This window comes from Chroicocephalus ridibundus, chromosome 7, assembly GCF_963924245.1.
Source record: "Chroicocephalus ridibundus chromosome 7, bChrRid1.1, whole genome shotgun sequence".
In the NCBI taxonomy this organism is placed as follows: Eukaryota; Metazoa; Chordata; class Aves; order Charadriiformes; family Laridae; genus Chroicocephalus; species Chroicocephalus ridibundus.
This window is the reverse complement of record NC_086290.1, coordinates 9,577,650-9,600,624: the sequence shown is the minus strand read 5'-3', so window position 1 is coordinate 9,600,624 and position 22,975 is coordinate 9,577,650. Positions and strand designations below refer to the sequence as shown.

The 22,975-nt window shown below is 40.7% G+C and overlaps 1 protein-coding gene across 2 annotated transcripts in view; it reads right to left on the bottom strand.

The window, feature by feature from the left end:
- Nucleotides 1-8,906: 8,906 nt before the first annotated feature.
- DPP10 (dipeptidyl peptidase like 10) overlaps nucleotides 8,907-22,975 on the bottom strand; it is a 544,973-nt gene continuing 530,904 nt past the window's right edge. For both annotated transcript variants that reach the window (XM_063341611.1, XM_063341610.1), the window contains exons 20-26: nucleotides 21,214-21,408; nucleotides 19,589-19,643; nucleotides 15,267-15,366; nucleotides 14,539-14,597; nucleotides 14,378-14,450; nucleotides 12,639-12,712; nucleotides 8,907-11,128 (exon numbers count right to left, since the gene is read on the bottom strand). In XM_063341611.1, coding sequence (XP_063197681.1) covers nucleotides 10,991-11,128; nucleotides 12,639-12,712; nucleotides 14,378-14,450; nucleotides 14,539-14,597; nucleotides 15,267-15,366; nucleotides 19,589-19,643; nucleotides 21,214-21,408 — 694 coding nt within the window. In that variant the 3' untranslated portion in view covers nucleotides 8,907-10,990. The remainder of the gene's footprint in view (nucleotides 11,129-12,638; nucleotides 12,713-14,377; nucleotides 14,451-14,538; nucleotides 14,598-15,266; nucleotides 15,367-19,588; nucleotides 19,644-21,213; nucleotides 21,409-22,975) is intronic.

Genomic DNA, 22,975 nt, shown 5'->3' with positions numbered 1-22,975 from the left:
CAAGTGTGCTGAGCTGCAGTGACATTTGGTGGTCATGCACGGCAACGTTTGTACAAGCTTCATTTAGAGAAGGTGGCAGGTTAATTGGGACAAAACACAAATGCAGTGCAGCATCCATAATAAGCAGCCTGTACCAGTGATATAAAGAAGGGAAAAAGAACTGAAAACCTGTTTCCACTCCTTCTGGACATCCCCTCTCAAACTAATATTCAGAATAAGCAGATACCTTGAATTAGTAACCAGGATGTTTTTATACATTTATACGGAAATATACCAAGATACCCCAGCAGGCATCAAGTTGTTTTTCTTCCTCTACAAAGAAAATGTTTATTGCTCCAGACTGCTACTGCAGTAGCTGGATGAAGTGCAAGTTAGTGATATAGCTTGCTTGGGTTCAACAGTTGGTTCAAGACAGATTTTTAACTAATGAAAGCTGGAACCAGTAGTGGAGGGGTGACACACCTTAAGTGCGTGTTACACAGTGTTCCCTGGCTCTCAGTTAACGTAAACTCATGTATTTCCCCCACAACTCAGTTTGCCACTGAGCAAAACCCAAAACAGGAGTGGATGAAGAACTGAAGGCTTCTATGGCAACAACATCAATATTTATCTGTAGAAATTACAAGCTTCAGCTAGGACTCTAGAAAAGTGCTCTTAAATCTTTCAAATTGCTAGCCATATTTTAAAATACAATTTGCATATCAGTATTTCTGAGATATGCTCCCTCACCTTCCCAGGGTGCTGTACTCACACCACGAGGGTTACAGAGGAACCAAGGCTGATATGCTGAAAAATGCTAATTGACAGTCAAAGTCAGCTTTGCAGATGGATTAAAGTATAAAAGACATCGTTTTGTCAAAAAGCTTATCACTCAATTTATTTTTACATTATTTTTACCCCCCCCCCCATCAAAAGCATAATCCTAAATTGAGTTACCGGAAGAGGTTGGGTTTGCTTTTTGTTTTCCATCTTTCATGGACTGAAGGGGCTAGACATGGCAGATACTCTTAATCCATCACCTCGGTAGAGGCAAAGCACGTGAGGAGAGGCTCATCCTCTCCAGCATCAAGCAGCTGACAGACAGGTCCTTACCAGCAGGATCTGAGGACTCTTTACTCCGTACCACTTCAGCTGGAAAGACCTCCTCATGCAGGACGCATGCAGCAATGCTGTTTGCAGGGCAAACAGCCTGGCTCATGGCGGATTTGCAATTTTACAATCCTTCACTAATAAATTTGCAATTCGCATTCTCTGAAGGCACTAAAAATAAAAACATGAGTAAAGGCTATGGGATTTGTATCATGTCCAACAGTGGATAACTAGAACATGCGGCAGTAGTATTTGCCACCCTTTGCACAAAGACGCCGGACATCGTTACCCCCCAGGGCTACTGCAGATTTACATTCATTATTAACATGCTCCTAAGCACCACACTCGGCCCAATCCAAAGTGAGACGCCGCAACACCTGGTGTTTGTGTGCAAACCACCCCAGAAGGTTTATAAATTCAATTAAGGAAAAACGCACTGAGCTGTGGCAGGGAAGATAAGTGGTATATAGGCAGGAAGGCATTACTTACAGTGACTAATCCAGAGGCACAGCTCAAGTGTCTGTGCCCACAGAAGTAGAGAGCACAGCAGATTCATCCCACGTGTAGCGCGGGCATCTCACAAGCTCACGCACATGGCATAAATCCCGGGTGTTGCACAGCCCGGCGCTTTGCTGAGCCTTTGAAAGTCCCGGCAGAGGCTCTGCCCTGGGAGCAGACCCATCAACGCCGCACAAGAGGCAGGCCCTGCACACCAGCCTCTGGAGAGAAAAAAAGGGTGTTTGGAGCAGGTGGGGAATGGGGAAAGGCGCTTAATTTGCAGCACCCGGGACACCGGAGGGTGCACGGCAGCAGCCCGAGGAAGGGAAGGGGCAGAGGCAGGCGAAGCGAGAGCCTGACCTCCCCTCGGCTCCCTGCTCCTGGCACCACCAGCCAGCCCAGCCCCAGCCCCAGCCCCCTCCACCATCACACCCCTCTTCCCCGGACAATGTCCCTACAGACAAGATTTGCTCCAGCTCTGGTCATACCTGGGTGAAGATACCACAAGTCCCCAGTGCTGAATAAGCGGTGTGATCGGGAGGAGGTACGTATTACTGACACACTAACAATTCAGTTCTTGGTTCTTTGTATACGAGGTGTTTCCTCCTCACACATAAACAATACTTTGAGCACAGCAGTGGTAAGGCTTCTTTGGGAAGATGGAGAGTCCGGCTCTAATAGTACGTACACAGACTTTCAATGGGATAGGAAACCAATCCATAACAGAAGAGTTAACATTTATAAACCTGAAACATTCCTGAAATACACTATACTTATGGGAGTTATCCACAGCAACGTTTCTAGTCAAAGCACCGCATGCCATTTAAGCGTGGAAGCTGTTTTTCCAAAACACGCCTTTAGCTCTGACAGTTCTGCTGCCATAAGGATCACGTGGAAAAGATGCACCGCACATTTCTCTGCCTTGCCATCACCGTATTTCAAAACCTGCTTATATAAATTATTGAACTGCCTATTGCAGCACATCCTTGTGAGCCTGGTAGCAGCTTTTCTGGAGGAGAAAGGAGGGGCTTCAGCCAGCATTTAAGTGATCTGCTCACCTCAACAGAAGTCCACGGCACAGACCTTCCCTGCCATACCCCCTCTCACACCACCAGACCCAGAATGCTTTTAAATAATGGTTAGACAGAGGGAAAAAAATCTAAGAACTGGCAAATCTTCAGCACTGCATGTGTTATCAGTCGTGGGTACAACCAGTAACGCGCAGGGTAACAACCAGTGGCACTTGAGGCTGAAACGCATCCACCTTAGAGAGCAAGAGTGGAAGTATCTGCCACCTCTGCCCATTACCCACTTTTTGTGGGCATAATAATATCAACAGTTAACTGCGGAATAGTGACAGACCGGAGATATCTTCCATGAGCAATCCTGACTCGCAGTTTAAGTCTTTATGTTCCAACAGAGGTTTAGTTGTCAAATACCCCAATCAAAGCTTTGTTTTGTTTTTAAAAGGGAGGAGGGGGAAGCCGCCTGTTCAGGGATGGCTCAGTCCAGCTGTAGTTCTCTTTCACCACCCTCCAACTAGGGTTTTTGAGGTTTTAAACTTTTCAGATACCCCGCACAAAGGTCCCTTACCGAGAATTCACTATGGCTTAGTCCATCCATGACAGCTGGCATTTAAGGACTGTGCTCCTCTCCTCGCCGAAGCATTCCTTTGATGCCCTGCCAAAGAATAGCAGGTTGGATTTGTCACAGACCAGCTTGACAGCAGATTGCTGGGCTCGTCCTGTTTTAAAACAAGTGCTGGGGGGGTGGAAACAACTCATAACCGCCCCTTTTTCTTTCAGGAGCATTTTTATTTTAACTCCATTTTTTGATATTTAAAATCTTATTTAAATCAGACTTGAAGGTTTCCTGAGTCTGTCTATTTATTCTCCCCTTCAGTTTTGCCCTGTTTGGAATAAAAGGAAAATTCAAAATTTTCTTTGTTGGAAATTTCTAAGCTTCCTCCTTCCAATCAGCCCGATTTGTTCCTATACTGGGTAGCAGACAGCCTAGTCTTCTGCTCCACACAGATTCCTGTGTGGTATATTTGCAGAGTTTCACAACCCCACCTATTGCATTTTAAATTGCTACTAGCTTTCACACACACTGATCCAGTTAAAGTGTAAAACTAGTTTGATATATGTAAAGCTGCGATGCGTCTTAAGACTCAGAGAAAAAACATAATTATTGAAAACAAAAAACAGTATTAAGAGTGAGGAAAAAAAAAAACATAACTGATCCACGGTTAGGTAAGAATTAGCTCCCTCACAGCGCTCTGCCTCTGGCTGGGTCACAACGCAGGGCAGAGAAGCAATGGTGCTCTGTGATTTCCACCAAGGTTTCCTTCCCTGCAGAGCACACGGGGAGTGAAGGACTGGAGGGGTTGCCCTCTCCCACAGTCAAGCACCACCACTTACTTCCCAAACACTTCAGGGTCACGAGCACATCCCCAGGCCCACTTCAGGAAACTCCACTCTCTCCTTTCTCCCTTTGAAGATCAGGACTTCACCACCCACCCTCTCCAGAACAGCCCCGTAGGGGCACACGAGGAGATCTGAGAACCAGCTTCCTCCAACCACAAACATCGCCCCAAACCCTTCCCTTGAAAGATTCCCTGTTCCCCAAGGAGGGCAAGCAGAGGAGGAGGCTCCTTTCAACTACGCAGCTCCCCATCTCTCCCCCCTTTCCCAAGGAGGCCTTTGGGCTGCTGCTCTCCCACCATGGGCGCTCTTTAACTCCTTCTTCTCTAACGGCACAGGAAAGCAAGTCAACTCTTAAGAGAAGACTCCGACACAGTCTTTCTGTCAGATGTTACGATGTGCATGTACATAGCACCAGACATGTTTGGCGCTCAGCCTCACAAGTTTGGTCTCAGCTGTAATTATTGAATACTCATTAGCATACCAAAGAAATTAAGTCTTCTCATCCTATTCTCATTACCCATATTAAGAAGAGAAGAGTCTCGTCCTAACGCTGTTTAAGAACCACATTTTAATTTCTACACTCAGGGTAAATAGCACCTTGCTCTCTTTTCCCACTGCGGTGAGGCCTCTTCAAGAAGCACTGTGCCACTCACCGCAATTAGCTGCGCCTCCTTCTCTTCCAATTTGTTATTGCTAAGCTCTTATCTTACACTCTGGGCTTCTATTTCTTACTTTTTTTTTTTAGTAAAGAAAATGTATTGATAGCCACTCGGGTCCTTGTGTTGGAAAAATCTGACCACCAACTTGCTTCCAGACCCATCTCAGAAAGAAGTTATTGAGCCCAAAAACATAGGATAAAGCAAAGCTGCAAAATTTGATGCGTTCTCTCACAACGCTCCTTTTAAACCTGAAAGTTCTGCCTAAATCAATTTTCCACACTGCCTTTTCTTTTGCCTTGCTTAGTTCTGATTACACTGCCAAATGATCATGCTTGTTCCTTCATCTGTGGTCCTCAGCTTCCCAGGGTAACGTATATTTTTCATATGATGTTCTATAAAACCTCTTTCAAATATTTCACTGGTATTCAGATTCACTGTATTTCACAAGCTATTCTTACAAAAACAGAGAAGTCTTTCTGTCCAAGTTCAGTACCGTTTCCATTCCAATTAAAGTCAACCCATCAGCCCAACAAATGTAGTGCCTACTGCAAGCCAAAAGGAAGAACAGTTAACTTGACAATGTAAATAAGCTTTAAATGTACCATTTACACTGTTTTGCAAAACAAAAGATTTCACTGTAACTGCTTATTTCAAACGTGGAATTGTATTTAACAATTCCTATCTTATAATGACTATGGGAAATGCAGGATATAAAACTTCAATACAGGACTAAAAATCCATAAGAAACCATCATTCTTTTGTGAAAATAACTGAATGTTCTTGCTCTCCTGGAGGCTCTGGCTCTCCTGCTTTAGTTGAAAGTTTATTGAATCAAACATTGGCTACATTTGTCTCTAAGGTTACCATTTTTTGTGGTACACGCTACACCACTTTATTTTAGAGAAAAGCTCTGAATAGAGCAAGATATTAGAATAAAATATCTCTTTGCTTGTCTCCTCACAACACTCTTCTTTCTTACCTCTCTCCTAATGGTGGTGAAAACCTTCTCAAGAATGGATCCTGCATGCTATTGTATTTGTGGGAAAAGGTTGACAGGTCCTGCTGTGGAACACTCCAAAGCATTTCTTCAGGCTTGTTCTGCTCTTTGTCAAGACCTTGGAAGGATCTGCTCATTTTATTAAAGCAACTCTTCTGCAATATCGAAACAAAAATATTCTGTCCTCACATATATTCCCTTTCCTTTTCTTCATGCTGCTGTTGGAGTATTTAGGCGCTGCTGGAGCTGTAATTCCATCCAGGTGGTCTCTCAGCTGGAGTGCGTTTGAGTCAATCACAGAGTGCCCTGCCCAAGCTCCCCACCCTCACCTTTGACTAAGGGGAGAATAGCAAGATGACCAAACTGCTTAGTCATTTTAAAATAAGTATTTTTCTTACTCCTGATGTAACGGTTTCATGTCTTTGCCTATCAACTGCATTCCTGTTCCAGTGCTCCTTCACCATCAGAGAAGCCCAGAATTGAGCTGTATGCAGAGGGGACCGTGGTGGACTGAACTCGCAGACTATGATCCTCCTTCAGAGAGCGCTGCAAAGGCTCTGCCCTGGGTGGAGGGCAGGACCATCTGCCTCTCCAGGGACCCACTTCCCACCTGAGCCCTCTGGACATCAGCTGTATGTCAACATCTAAATTATCTTAAAAGCACCCTGACAGCTGTACTCTGAGTTTACTTGGGACACAAAATGCATTTTAGCACAAAACATTTTTCTAATCACTTTCCTTAGATAAATACTTCCTCAGTATCTTCCTACCCATCAAACTGCCTCTGCTGGTTTTATCAATCAAAAGCTTTTCTTTGGTCGTGAAATCTAAAAATGGGCTGTTAGCACTCTATGGGATATTTTAATTAAAAAGAATTGTACGTATCTTTATGTCCTCATGGGGTAAAGCTGTTATTAAATCAATTTTGTTGTTGTTGAGTTAGACTTGTATAAAGGTAGGATATTGGATTTCTAAACTAATTATACAGGCAAGAAGTCTAGTCCTAAGTTTAATGGAAACTTTGGACCGCATACACTCAGGTGGTTTAATTTCCTTAATTCTATCAAAATACCTGATCAGCTTTATCTAACAGCCTTAGGTAATTTTCAGGCATCAAAAAGTAGGCATTTATTTTACTTACCACTGTAAAATTTTGGTATTAGGTTTGTGGCAAGCATGTTGTGTTACCCCCTGGTGAGTGAATCACCAACACTTGTCATCCACCTACCTCCTTGAAGCCAGGCTCCTTCTCGACTGTCATGTATGAAATGCAACAGATAGAAGTTTAACTACATCCTTTCGTTTCTTTTCAAAGCTCCAGGCACCTTGGTAGTTGTGACTCTCCTTAGCCACATCCCACGAGCTCCCCATTCTCTGAAGCACTCTCAAAATCCTTCAAAGGAAAAAGAGGAGTGATCTTAATGGCACTGAAAGATGTTTTGAAGAAGATGCACCAGTAATCAATACCGGTGAGGTTCTTCCTTCCCCAGAGGCAACCGACTTGACAGCAGGAGTTACTTGAAGTAAATACAAAATGCTAGGACCACTGCGCCTTGCCTATGTGTTTTCAGGCTGTGCAAAAGAAACTTGTATTCGGTCTCTTTGGGCCAGTCTTTCTCTTGCTTCAGTTTCTGCAATAACATCTAACGAGCCTGCAAGGAGGGATACTAGGTCATGCCTTGTATCCTCTGCATTTTATTAAAGGAGCCGACACTCAACACTCCCAAGTTTCCACAGAGAATCTTTGGCTTCAGATCAAACACAAGCTCTTCTGTCTTAAAAGGCACAGTTTCTCAACTAAATGAACCTAACTGACGCCATACTCCTAAGAAGTGCCTGAGCTGAGACAACAGAGGCAATCATCCGCATTTTCAGACATGGGTAGATCTACATATGCCAAAAACATAGGAACAACGAGCAGTTGGTTATAGCAAATCATAGCAGGCTCGATCAAACCAGATGATAAATAATTCTCCCCTTGCTGCAAAAAGATTAAAAAAAAAAAATTAAAAAATAATCAGCCTTTCTTTGTACTCAACAATCTGGAAAAAAATATTCCAATTGACACGCAGTTACTCTCGATTTTGTAATACAACTGAAATTTCAATATGACCTACAGGTTTCATAGATTTTGCAAGTCCTAATAGCAGAATAAGGAGAGAGGAAATCAAGAAGGCAGAGATAAACTCTAGCAAGCAATAAATGGATATGCTGATTCCCTACCTTTCCACAAATTAATAGCTCTAGTCTATTAAGTGTCATATTTTAAGGACAGCTGAATCAAACAGTAATTTTTCAGACCTAAAATGTCATCACAGTGTTTAACAATGATAAGCTACGAAAAAAATCTATGCTTTTCATGCCATTTCTCTGCAATGTGTACTAATTCTTGATCAATGCTACAGAACACAGACTAATTAATGAGTGATTGCCATTAGTTATGTATGTAGATTCTAACAGATAACAATATTCTGTTGTGCTGGAAATGGAAGAAATAGTTGAACTGGTCAGCACGAGTAGAGGTAGCTCTGGATGTCCCCTTGCACCAAATTCTTTAGTCTAACTAGAATCAGAGGCTGCACATAAAAATCTCAGTGAAACCAATTAATCTGGGACTGATGCTTAACCTCATATACCTGTTCTTAGAAAAATACCTGTATTTGTAGGACAGTGAGAGAAATATTAAAACATTAAAAGCATACCACGTTTACACACAGATAACCCACAGTTCAGATAACACACTTTTTAAACATAGCAGTCCTGGCAAAAGCATTCTTACAGAAGCCCTGTCCTCATGCCACCTTCATATTCAGGTAAATTGGTCAAAATTGGAAGGGCAGAATGAGTAAGGAATGGGGGCATGAAACAGAGAGCTATGGGGAAAGGAGGAGACAGGGTGTGGGTTCCACAGGTCTGAGATAACATATTTCCTGAGCGCATGCAGAGTCCTCCTGCTGAGACACGAGCCTTGTTTGTTTTCTTCTGCAGGTTCCTAAAGGCTATAGATGTGAAACGCAGTATGAACGCAAAGCGGGTCTCTCACAGAGAAACAGACAATGCACCCGAGAACTAACCCTTTCACGTAGCCTCTGCACGCCGAGTCCGTGCGGTACGCTCAACGTGCACACACGGCTTGTCATTTCTTCGTGTGCTTTTGGCTCAAATCAGGAAAACTATCTCATTGAGTTACGCCGGATTAGAACCTCGTTTACCGTGTTTGGTTAGGAGAAGCATCGGTATTGTCAGGTGAGCTTTTATTAAGTAACGGGTGTAATTTATAAAATCACAATCTAGAAGTCCCAGCCAATAGAAGACTAAAACGTTGCTCCTCTATAGAAAACAGGATTTGCAAAACCTTGTTTGAATTCTTCTTACTTTTTTTTCCCCATATGGTCTTATCATAGTGCACATAGCAGCCTCCACACATATATACTGTACCTACACTATACATATGTACTCCATACTTTGTGGTGACACTGGGACCCAGACAAGATATCATTGCACATTAAAGTTGTATTAAACTAATTGAAAAATAGTTAAACATTGCTAATAAAACAAGATAAATACTAAACATTAAAAGACAGAGACTTTCCAGTGTTCCATAAAACCACACCTTTCAGACAAATTAATTATTTGCATCATAAAAAAACTCTAACCATGAAAAAAAATATTCCAGAAGAAAGTAATGAGTAAAAAGCTTCAGGTGATTTTTGATTACATTAAAAACAATTTCCATTCTTCATAAAATATGCAGAACTTTGCATCTTAAATAGTATAAGTTACCTTCAAAAAATTACTTTCTTTTTAATCTTGCAAGAAATGAAACCTTAATTGGGTAGGAAAGTATTTGGAATAGATCCAGAAAGAAAAAAACTACAGCTATTCTCATGTAAGTGGCACAGCATCTGTCAAGAGTTTTCACATACCTTCAGGAAGATACCTTAAATTAAGTCAACATTGTACTTGATTTCAGTGATCAGAGTTAATATTCTGCAAACCCAAACTGGCTGCCTTGTTTATTTCATAGTTTCAATTTCTATTGCTGTAATTCCCCTTGGCAAATAAATGGACGTATGAGGGGCTCGCCCTCTGAATAAATAATAAAATTTAACTTGTCAGGAGCTTCCTTTGCCTTGAATGAAAAACATTTCATTTCTTTGTGATGCTCTTGAATCTAAATCCTGCTGCAAGACACTTAATGAGCATCCCTGGAATGAAAACTAATGGAGTGTTCCAGCTACGCGGCCACCGTGATGAACGTTAGAATTACATCTGAGATCAGATGGAAGAAAAGGAAGATGCACTATACAAAATATGTCTTCATTTGAGGAGTAAAGTATTACTCAGTGGCATTATACATTGTTAATAAATTTTCTTTATCTGAAACTATAATTTAATATTTATGTATCTAATTTACATGTGACAAAGTAGCATATTCTAAAATTAGAGTATAACCAGCAAACTATTAACTACTATAAACAATACCAAAACACAACCCAAACATATTTTAAGGAAACAATAGATAGATACATTTTGGACCGGGGAAAGATTTCAATTGCAGATATTGTTTTAAATACAGCTGTTAGTTACGTCTTGAAAAAAATTCTTCAAGCTCAGAAAGATTTTCTGCTTAGGGAGTCCTGGGTATATACATAAAGACCAAGAGTACGCTACCAAAAATTCCCTTATTGGTTACTAGTAGGTACAGTAATAGTAAATGCTGAAATTGGGAAAAAAATCATTTTCAATATCAATGTTATATGATGCACTAGACAATATATCCCCTTTGAGCAGAAACTAGAGAAAATATCGTGCCCTTTATTATCTCTGTGGTTTCTTATGTGTAATAGACAGTGAAAGAATTGCACTTATTGTAACATTACAGTAAAGTGTTAGGTTGCAGCTCACCTTTTAAAATATTAGTGGCCATAATACATATGATAGGTTGTGCATTACGCAAAGATGAATAAAGATGTGCATTTAAATTAAAAAACGAGCAACCACTTACAGAACCAACAGTGAGGCTTAACATAACAAACATGCACTAACCCTACACTTATGCAAAACTAAGTTCTTCCAGGAAACTGTAACCAACTGCTGACCTTCCACAAAGGTAAAGGTTTTGTCCCTTGGTAATATGTTTGGACTTTGTAGTCGAATTCCAGTTTATTAGCTCATTGTCTGTAAATGTGCTGTTCCACTGTGATATCCTTTAGCTGCCCTTGAGCTTCTGCAGAATCTGCAATCTTACAGTCACTTTTATTTAAGGTTTTATTGAGCCGCAAAGTAAGTCCCCTTCAGTACTACACAAATAGGCTTCCTTATTCATCCTCTTCAGGTTCCTGCGGTAAAATTGGTGTCTCCTCCTTTAAACAAGCACTAAAAAACCCAAGGATTGTGCTGTAAAGGTGATATTTGCTTTTCTCAGAAGCAATGTTATGACCTTCATCCGGGTAGATCTAGCAGAGGAGAAAGGAAAAAGTAAATAGTTTTTAAAAGGCTTTTCACATATTTAGGGCTCTAATTTTCTTTCTCTGATCTTCAAAATGTCTTAGATGACGACAGGATGATAACATTAGTTTTATGGCATCAAGGAAAGCTAATAAAATGCTAAGTAAAACTCATTCTCTTGGAATTTGAATTTACATAAACCAACCACTGCAGAGGGATCTGCAGAAGTGAAAAGAATTTATATTCTCACTCATTGTGCTTACAACAGTTTACTTAGCTGGCATTTTCAATAGTGCCTAGGCATCCAAATCCCATTAACGTCAATGAGGATTAATTACTGCATGCTTTTAGGGATGTCTCAATATCCCAGCTTCTAAGTGTTCAGTGAAAATCCTTTTTATTCATATTTTTCACTATCTTCCTATCTTATCTAAAGCCCGCCATCTCTCTCTCCTGGGGTGGGTGTGGGCAATTTTCTCTCTTAATTCATACTCCAATGGAAATTTCTCCCACGTGAGGCTCAACGAAAATTTGCAGGCTGAATGAAGGAATCCAGGCCACAGGATTAAGGACAAGAGACTTGCGGTGGCCTGAGGCAAAAAGCTTCAGCTGCTTCCTCAAACCCAGGTTATCACAAGGTTGCATGAGACTGGTTCAACGGGGCTCTTCTGAGAGACCTCTGTCATTTCTGCTTCTTCCTCTCGCCATAGGCCTTCACGTCATCTCAGCTGAAATCACGGGGACCCACCCTGCCCCACTCAGATTTCACACATAAAGTCCTTTTCCATTCATAAGTGATGCCAACCCCCTTATACCACCTCGTCCCTGACGTGAGCTCATACATTTCAGTGGAAACTCCAGGTTCACCTAAAGTTCAGGAAGGTCGAGGTTTGCAACGTGTGACATCAGAGATATTTGGAGGAGTGACCCAAAACCACATCATCTAAGACATTCAAGAAGGTTTAATGCAATCGGAACTCTTGGCCAGCAAAATCCACACACTCAGTGGTGGCTCGCAGGCAAGTTTGTACATCAGCAGCACGCCCTGTCCTGCTCCGCCCAGCCTGTCCCCCCCAGCAGCCTCACCCGCCGTATGGCTATGGAGAGAGGAACAGCGCTCTTGCCTTTTAGCTGCCTTTGAATAAATGTAAATGTTGAAAACAAGGAACAAGGGGAAATGAATTTCATGTGGCCCAATACCTTTTTAGGTCAAAAGGGACTAAAATAGTGATATCTCCACGTTACAAAGAGTGCATATGGACTCTAAAACACTTCATAGCGTTGTAGGATAAACGGGTGGAAAGAAGAAAGATGCGAGAGAGGAGAAAGAGCCCAGAAGAAGATACGGTTCTTGACATCCATACTAACACTAAGGAAAATGGTATTAAATGGAGTTCCAACTGCCAACCGAGGTAATTGCGGTGCATTGGGGTAGGGAGGGTCCTTCTCAGGGAAGAAATAGCAATATGAGGTTAAATGTTGATCTGTGTTTATAGGAAATGTCACAGCTGCACATACCTGCATAGTGTAATTAACTCCAGCTTTAATTAGATGTTTAATTAATTCCGCTGAATGCTGGAAGTGGACTTTAGCTGCAAGACAACGACATTTGGATATTATTAGAAAAAGCTAAGCTAATATAAAATGCTTATCTGTTGAACAGCTTGGACTGAAAACATTTCAAATCTCTGCAATTACCGGATCTGAAGATGACTATCTCTCTGGCCAGAAGCGCACAGCCCCACCAATAAAAGCGATGCAGGGTGTAACAGCAGAGGTTTTGGAGAAGGAGCTGGAAGCCCCACGGGAAGCTATGCTTTCCAGGCACTCTGTGAGGACTCCTCTCTCCACCCTTGATTTACACACACTGCGACAGTTTAGATGTGTGTAAAAGCATTCTGTTTGAACATCATGACAGTTTCTAATTGTGTTAAAGGAAAGCACATTGGTTTTTCTACTGCTTGCACAGGGTTATTACAGCCCATACTTCTTTAGTTAATGGACTTTCTGCAACATATCAGTAACTTAATCTCTGTGTGGTAAAACTAGGCAACTTTATTACCATGTCCTAACCTAACTCTGCAGAGCTTACGCTGCAAAGTGGGCTGGGCGGTGTCACTAGATGTGATACTAAGCAAGGGCAGCAGGCAATCAGAGTCCTAGTCCTGAACACACTCTATTGCTCAGACATCTCTCAGAATCCCAATTCCCTCCAGTGCCAAGTTCAGAGGGGCAGAAATTGCTGCTGCCTTTTGCAATCAGCGAAGTCTGAGACCCTCATCCCTGCTCAGTCACCCAGTATATCTCCTCTGTCCTTCTCCCCCTGCTCTGGGAAGAAACACTGGACAGTGTTTGCACCCCTCTGATTGCACTTGGGATCCATAACACGGGTTTGACAAGTTATGCCAGGGTGACAGGCTGGTGGGTGCCATCCTCACTGTGCCAACCGTGCCTGTGGGCAGTCTCACCTCAGGCCTTGTCAGGGTGAGGTACTTATCCCTCCAGAACGAGGAGTAAGAAAACTTGCATTATCCCACCTTCAGCAGGAAAATGCCAGGGAAAAAAAGTACGCGTGTGAATCTGTACAGAGGAGCTTGTTGCAGCACTGTAATTTGTGCCTGCATCACAGCTCGTTCTTCAGACCTACATCGGTTAAGAAAGTTCAGAAAATATACCGCAGTTAAATTTAAATCTGTAATTGCAAATTACCTCTTGATTGACACATCTTATGATTTCATTTAAAGTGCTAGAACTTACTCCGTTTTACTTGTTCTCTGCCTTAAAGTACTGCTAAAAGTACTGGTGCTATTAAAAGATTCCCTATAGCTTCAGCTTCAGATGCTTTGGCACTACCTTGTAATTAATTAGCTGAAAAGTTTAGCTTCCCGTTTGGTGCTGTACTTCACCAACTGTACTGGTAATTCTTTCTTCAATTGCAGAATCTCTATGAATTTAAAATACCATTAAAAATGTATGTTGTTCTATGAATAATTCATATAATACCTTTCACTAGCAAGACAGTAGTCCACAAGATTTAAGCAAATTGGAACATACAGCACCTAAAAGGTACAAATATTCAGCAAAGAAAAGCGTCATCAGTTTAGAGTTAGAAGTGACAATTGACATAAAATAAAAAATCCTGTCGGAGGGATAACGAAACTAAACACGTACATGCCAGGCGTGTGCCGAATCTGTCTCTGAACGCCTGCCTATTAACAACTCTGACTCCAAATGTAATTGCATCTGTAAATACTTACTATCAGCTGTCCCATGAACTATTAGCAAATTCGCTTCTTTTAAACCATGAAGGTTGTGTAATACGCTGGATGCCTAGCAAACAAACACACACAAAGGTGTAACTGAGTTGCATTTTAAGAGTAAAACTGTCATTTTAAGCTACTTGCTTAGGCTAACTTACCTGATACATATTTTCCTCTTTTGATGGAGTACCAAGGTATCTTTCTGAAAAAGCTGATGCTGTGAAAGTGAAAACAGAAACTTGTGAATTCATCAAAATTACTTCTATTTTAAAATTCATCAGTTCTGACCTGGAGTCAGGAGAAGCTATTCAACCTGTTAAGTCAACAAAGAGACGTTCCTTTAAAACCAGACCGTACCATTTAAAATAATTTTAAATGGTTGAAAAAAACCACCCACAACCACCCCCCACATCATTAAAATAACCCGGTCTGATTTCCTGTGCATCACAGTCCACAGCCCATAGCCTGTGCCCAACACTTCACATACAGAACCAAATATCCTGTGACTGAATGACAGCATGGTTGACACAGCAAGGCATTCCCTACTAACCTTAAAAAAATCATTCCTATTAGAAGTCTTGATTCAGGCTGATATACCTACAGGATTCTTAGGAAATAGGGTAGCTGACTGAATATCGGGGGGAAATGGGAAATTGAACTCTTTTGCAAAAATCAATGGTGTTAATAATAATGTATCTGTTGCTTGTTTTGGTGAACCGTCCCTGTGTTAGCTGCCCTTTCATTTAAAGGAGAGAACGAGAGAGTGAGGTGAAACCTAGTTGATACGGCTACATTATCTGCCCTTAGTTAAAATGAATAGTAGCTCCATGAGTAAAAGATGTTTTAAATAGAGCGGACTACCAGGTGTAGGGCAGGGAATACTCACCATACAACTTCATATCTGTAATTGGTGCCACCACCGCTCCGCACTTGAAGAGCCGTTCACTGGATTTCAGGATCATTGATGCAATGTAGCCACCGTATCCCTAACAATGGAAATGACACTGAGATTTTTGTTTATTCATTTCTTTTTAGCAACAATAAAGTTAAAGGCCATTGTGCTAATCTGATGGTATCGTTTTACACTTTGTATTGCAAGAATTGCTTTTAAAGGAAATGCAAACCTATGGTCAAGAGTGAATAAAGACCTCACATGGCCTGGTCGTGATCTTTAAACAACGCAATTAACAATAATGAGTATATTTCAGTTTAAGCTCCATAAATCCATCAGGGCAGACTAGCCTACAGTTAGCAAAAGACTTGAAAATTACAAAGAAAAAAACCCAACAACAAAACAAAAAAACAAAGGTACAGCTTTAGGGAACACAGCCTAGATGGGAAGACTTCTACTGAGTTTTTAATATCTTTAATGTAGATATTTGCTAATTACCAGGATACGCCGAGCATTTTGCTGACAGAACAGAGAGTATGAGAATGGAGGAAACCTGTGAAGTCGTTGCAGCGTGTCCTCCCCCTGACACTTGAACCTTCACAGATTGAATCCAATTGCTATTAAAGAGGTTTCTGCTACAGCGTTGTCAAACATGCCACAGAGGGGTACAGATTCTGCACTGCTTTGCAGAACTAAAACCACACTGCTCAATATTATGCTAATCTCTGGATGCACTTTGTGGCCACAAGAGCACCCACCAGGCGTCTGTGTTAAAAAGAGGGGAGCCCAGACGGCATGAAGAAGCTGGGAGAGATGGGGCAGTAGGGGGGAAGTGCTCTCCTTGCCTCACCACATTTACCTGTCCTTATGGGACACCTCTTCATCATCTCCTCTGCAAAGTCTAAAATACATCTTCTCAGCAAATGTTGCGACACAAAAGAGCTTTGCTTTGCATGAAAACATGAACGCTTTAACTGGAGACCACAGGTTTCTTCCGAATGACACTGCCGATGCCTATCTGTACACCTACAATTACTCTGGACCCACAGAAAATGAAATTCTGAATTGTGCAGTCTGGGATCAATGATTTTCTCATCTATTATGGGCTCTTCAAATTTCTCTATTTGCCATCTTTGCTTTCCCTTCATCAGTGCAGGAAAATTGATTTCTACAGGTATTTTGTTGTTGTTTTGTGTTTGGCACAACACACTACAGGAAGAAGAAATTGTCCCATGACAGGGCAAAGAAAAATGTAAAACACCAGCCAACCCAAAAAAAAGAATATTGTGCGTAAAATGCTCACAGAGCTTTCTCATGGACTTTTTTGAATCCTGCCTGCTCCTGTTCTTCATGTCTAAATATTTACTGAATAGATGATTTCTGTGGACGAACAGGAATATTTGAAAACCCTTTTAAATTAGTTAAGAAAAATAAGCAAAGGGGAGTGTTCTTTGGAATCAGCCTGCAGAAAATGCAAACGGACACACTAACGGAAATACAGAATAAGAGCTGGATTTTCAAGGGAGCGTGAGGAACTGAGTTATCCCTTTCTCATAGAAATTCCAGCCCAGGAGGCCAAGACCTGCCCAGAATTGTCCACGCGCAGGAGTACATTTCGCCTAAGGAAAAATTTCTGAGTGGGCACGACAACTTGTATAATTCAAAGAGTTTAAGAGAATAGCAACTTTCCTCTGCCTCTGGGTTCTCTACTTTTGCTTTTGTTTAATATTCTGTTTGTGTCTTTCCCACTAGCTACACAGCGCAATTTTAATCCTAGGATAGCTGTTGCCAGGTTATTTATTATTTATGTCTTGTATTCATTAAGAGCTTGCTTTAGTTCTCCTGGGAATTTCTTTCCTTTGTGCTTATGCCCTTGCTTCCAGCCAGGCTTTCCAGGACAGAAACATTACACAGTCAGATCACATTTTTAGAAGCACTTCACAATGACAATGCAGAAAATAGTTCACACGTTCGGATGCAAGGATACACGGTGCCTCACCCATCGGTTGGATTTCTGTGGTTACAACCTAATTGCTGTATTTTCAAGAAGCTGTTTGGCTGTGAAGCTGCTAGTTATTTTCAAGCTCTCTTTCTACTTCCATGAGAAAAATTCAAACTACAGGGAAACGGAATTCGCTGTGTAACAGTTCAGAAAGGCCCCTGGATCCTGCATCACTTGGGCTCATACCCCTCACGGAGATAAGCAAAGTGGCACTGGCAGATTGCCTGGCAGTCAGAAGTAGGTATTTTCCACACTCTGCCCTTCTGGGCAGTCTCGTTACTCTTGTTCCTAGTTTACATTACTGATTGCGGCAAGAATTTTATTTCCGTGTAGTTCTAAAATCTCTTAAAGAGCTCCATGACAGCGTGCACAAGCCCAGCTTTATGGGATCAGCATTAAGCGATTACAAAGCCTTCTTATTTTCAAGCATAGCGTACATTCACTCTATTTCCATCAGTAAGCTCAATTTAATGCATAGAAATAAAAAAAAATAATAATTTTTCTGTCACATTGTACATAAGAGTCTGTACAAAGAAAATGAGTTTTAAAGATTTTTAATTGACTCTAAAATAAGCAGAGTGGAGGGAAATACAATTAACCCTAAGAAGCTGTTAAATAGACTTTTTTTTCTAATTCTAAAACTGACTTCTAAACTCTATGAATTTCTGTATGGCAGTAGAAAACAACTCTGAGAGGTCAACTGGGAAAGGGTAAATTTCCCTGTATTCAAAGCAGCATTGAAGCTTATCGAATTTCCCAGTTTTTGCTCTTTGCTTTCTCACTTGCCACTTTTCATTCCTCCATCTTTCCTTCAGAAAATAAATGCAGGAACACCATCATAATTAATATTTTGTGAAAGAAAATAAATGTAGCCTTTGGCAGATATGTAAAACCATGTTTATACATATGGTCCATGGTAACTGTCTCATCATGTCACTGTTAAGAAACAAGATGCTGCTGAACTTCCTACAGAGAACAAGTGGAAATTTCCAAGTAGCAATGAAAAGAATTTCTGAAGTCAGAAACAAGTGAGAAATTCAGGGGGCTTAGTGATTTCAATTCAGAAATAACATTTTCAGTTGTTTGTGGGAAGAGGATATAGAGAAGTGTAGATGCTTACATGCATCTATACTTTCATATACATTGGTAAGGGGGACTAAAACCTAAATAGAAATGTGGGAGATGATCATCTGGTGGATGGAATCAGCCTTACTTGTATATCCTCCCCGAAGAAATCTGTGGCTGCTGCCCTATGAGCCAAATACCGGTTTTGATGCTACTGGTATTCTTGCGACGGCAGTTTCTTTAGCTCAAGGAGAGTGGCAGGATCTCAGATCTTTGAGGAAGACCACTTTCATGTGGAACGCTAATAATAATACTTTGTTTTCAGTACGCTCGACAAACATCAATTAGTCCTCAAAACGCTGCCATACAGGAAGTAAATATCCATATGCTCATCTCGCATTCAGACAGAGACGCGCAGGTTAAAGGCCTTGGCCAGGCCATGCAGCCAGTCAGTAGCAGAGCGGGGATGGGAACTAAGGAATTTCATAGGAGAACACATGCTGCTCTTATAACTGATGACTGGGGGGGCTGTCTGGGTACTCGATCATGGTTTGTCATTGCTTTGAGGTCAAAGGCACAAAACATCTCAATTTTTAAGAAAACACTTTAAGAAAAAAAAAAGGTCGCACATGCTAGTTCATAGAAGCAGCAGCAATTATGTGGCATTTCTAACTGCTGTTTTTTAATAGACATCAGTAAAATGCTATTCAGTTTGTTACTAAAGGTTAAGCCTTTGCTTTGTTCTATCTCGTGCTAGAGGCAACGACATGCCACGCGGTGAAGCCAGCTGACAAAACAGCAACGGCGAGACTTGTAGCAGATGGCACAAAAAGGACGTTGTTGACAGTAGCACAGGGCTGTAACTCAGCTAACTTCAAGGGTCAGTAAAACATTCAGATGCAAAAGTTGTATTAGAAGGATGTTGTCAATTTAACTGCAGCACAAATGTAAAAGTTGAAGAAACAAACTTTCTCAAAATCTATGCCCGTATTAAAGTTTCTAATGAAAGCAGATAAATAGTTTCTCCTGCAGATTCTGAAACACAAATACTGCAGTACCATAAAACCGATCTGACTGATCTCAAATACCCATTCAGAATATACAGAACATAAAGTAAGTTACAGCAGGTTTTTCCCCCCTTTTTAATAACTCAAATTGCCTTTGGAAAATAGATAAATACATTTGTTTATGAACTGACAGCATGTTCTTAAACAATCACGATGACACATCCTGCTATTTTGCACATTACCTTTCCAAATATACTCAGCCTCTTAGGATCAATGAAGGGCTGTTTCAACAGTGATCTGCAAGAAAAAAAGTGGGGTTTTTTTACCTTGGTAAAGTAAAATGGTGAATTTTACTTGTTGGATCTAGTATGTAAAGAAAATTATCTGTACAGTAAGGAAATGTCATACACGCAGATCAAGCAGAAGAATAAATTATGCCAATAAAAGAATTATTGTCCTGGGAAATGTGATCTGCTTTCTAATTCCTTCTCTATGTGGCAAACACTGTTGGACTCATCTCACCTAGCTTTAGGTACCTGAATTGGAGCACCTTGTCTAAATTGCCCATTTACATCTGCTCTTCAGTTAGAGAAGAGGGACACCCTCAAAGAGCCATTCTTCCCCTACTGGAAACTCCTCTTAGTCTGGGGAGAACCACCCTCCAGAAGTGCCAGGATTTTCCACTGACCAGAGCTTAAATGACTGATTTTGACCAGGTGCCTAGTTTTTTCTGACAGCTAAAGGAAGGTAAGATGAATGCAACTTCTTGAATCTAGATAATTATCCCAACAATTAATTCTCTCATCAAGGCCATTAATCAGCAACAGTGAATTTCATAAAGAAAAGACAGAATAACCTGAGGGCAAAATCCAACTGCTTTTGAGGAGACAAAACCAGCTGCAGTACCTCCTCTCGGCCAAGGGCACACTCCCTTTTTCCCATGCAGTGCATCCAAAAAGATGCCAGATGTAATTTAGACTAAAACATCTTAGTGTTTGAGCAGAGAGCTCAGTTCTCCCCACACAGCGTATGGCCTGCTTTTGAGGGCCCTTTCACAAGGGTTACCTTGAATTGCTCTGCTCAAAGCAGGCCATTCCTGACCAACATGAACTCTAGGAGCCCTATTGCCCGGGTATGACATGCAAGAGACAGCTGCCTACTCATGCAATGGTTGAAGCATCATCCCTTTTCAAAACAAGAAAAGAAATTATAAAGTATCTGGCTTAAAATCTATCTTTTCTTGAGAATCCCTAGAAAAAGTCCATCTAGACCTCGATACTAGCCATTTTGGCATGTGCACCCTGAGTAAAGCGTGCTGTCAAACACATGTGTGATTACTCCACAGATGGAAATTACTTTTTTCTGCAGCCGGTGCAGTCTAAGAATGATAATGCAAATGAGAAATAACAGGCATTTGCCCAAATTTTGCTCTCATTTACACCATTATAACTCCATTTGCTTTGTCTGATTACTCCAGAACACTGTGGTGGAAATGAGAACAGTGTCCTATAGCATAGGCCCAAAATATTGTAACATAAATGCAGTTAAACATTAGCACGTGCACTACAAGGAATTTTCATAAGGAATACAGACAAATATGAATTAGCTCAGATGCTGTATTTAGATTGCACACAGAAGGACAGCTTTATCAAAGGGAAGCACCACCACAAAAAGCAAACACCTCTTTGATCTTCTATTTGCTGTTTGAAATGAAAAGATTATTGTTTCAAAATCTGCAACTGCATTAAAAAAAAACATTAACGGTATTCACTAGGCAAAGAAAACATTCAGGGCAGTTTCAGTTAAAAATGCTTATTCATCAAGGTGGAAGCAGGGTAAAAGAGAAGAAAAGTTTGCACATACGTACTCTACGGCTGCTATTTGGTCCTTCACTTCCACTGATCCTAAGCATCGGTGGACCTCCTGTAGAATCTTAAGGCCTTGAAATCCACTCCCTCTGCCATCAAATCGAGCTACGATGACATTATCAGAGTTGACAAGCACTGAGTCCCAGTCAATGTGAAACTTATCTGTAACCAACTGGCTGCCTGGAGCTTCATCACTGCAAATACCAACACACCAGACACAAACGAAGACTATTGACAATGTGATGCACTTTGCCGTTCTCCGATATTTTATTTAACCTAGCTGGAGAGTTCAGTCGGTTATGCAATCCTGTTGAATTATTGTCACTTCCACCGATACCATCACATTCGCTAGTGCTGGTATCCCTGCAGTAGTAGTAAGCAAAATAAGCTCTTTAACTTTATAACCACTATGTTGCAGCGGTTCCAATACCTGAAAATATTTTATAGAAAGAGAGAGAAAACTAAAAAACATAGTGCTGCTTATAGGTTAATAAAGTGAAGCAAAAAAATAACATAATCACTAACGGTTAGCTCAGTTCTGAGAAGGCTCATGTAGAATTTGTTAAGTCACACTAAACAGACAAAACGGAAAATTCATTCAGTACCCTGATGACGATTTTGTAGGAGATATAATTCTATTAAGAAAGATGTCATCTTAGAAAACAAAAGTAATTGCATTATTGTATCCTTGAATGGATTTTTTGAAATAGGGTACAAAGAAGAATAGGTACAAAGCACACACTGGAGAAAATCATATTTTCTCCATCCAAATTCATAGCAAAAAATGGATGCAGGCAGGAGTGATAAATTTATTTTCTGACTAAAAATAAAAAGGTGTTTTACAGCAGAAAAGGTGGAATAGAATGGGAGACTGCAGTTTATAGAGGAACAATAATAAGCATTTTCTATTGAAGCCAAATATACTATTTTCCTTCCAAAGAAAATAAAATGTCAGTTTTAAAACGGAAGCTTGTCATTATTTTTCCCCCAAAATAAACACAGAATAAGAGAGCAGGCTACCATGAAGTTGTACTAAATGCAAAATACTCCTATGCAGGCTGCATCTGCCAGTGGAATGCAAATTAAAATGTAAAAGTGTCTGTGCTGGCTGTATGGAAATTAGATTGGACGGTGTCTGTGGGAATATCCTGTCTAAGGTGAAAGAAAGATGAAGGCAGAAATTATTATTTTGCCAAAGAGACTTATATAAACCTGGGGGGAGGAAAGAGAGGTAAAAATCTCCTACAGTAACTACTGCCTTATACGTACAATAAGGCGCCGATTCAATATCTGGTTTCAGCTGCGGATAACACAGACCATCTTCAAGGTAATTGCCCTATTAATTAGCTAGCATATGATGAATACCTATGTTCTCAAATTCAGTCAGACCTACCTATGTAGTTGCTGTATCAGGCCCTGAAATCAGGGTTACTCGGTTATAGACCCAGTCACAACATGTTATGCTTCATTCACTCTTATCTTGTGCATCAAGTTTATACTTGGCTTTATAAAAAGAAAGGAAGGGCATTTTTTTTTGTTTGCTTAACCAATTCAGTTGTGATTACACTAACTGCTAACAATGCAGAGCAATGAATTTGGAAATACTGATTATCAAGTGAGCTCTGCAGCAAACACAAAATTCAGAAGTATATTATCATTATTATTTACAATAAGAGCAGGAGCAGAACATTTCTTTCAATTTATGCCTATTGAACAGAGCAAGGTTTTCAGAACCACTCTACATTGACATAGGTGTTTTCA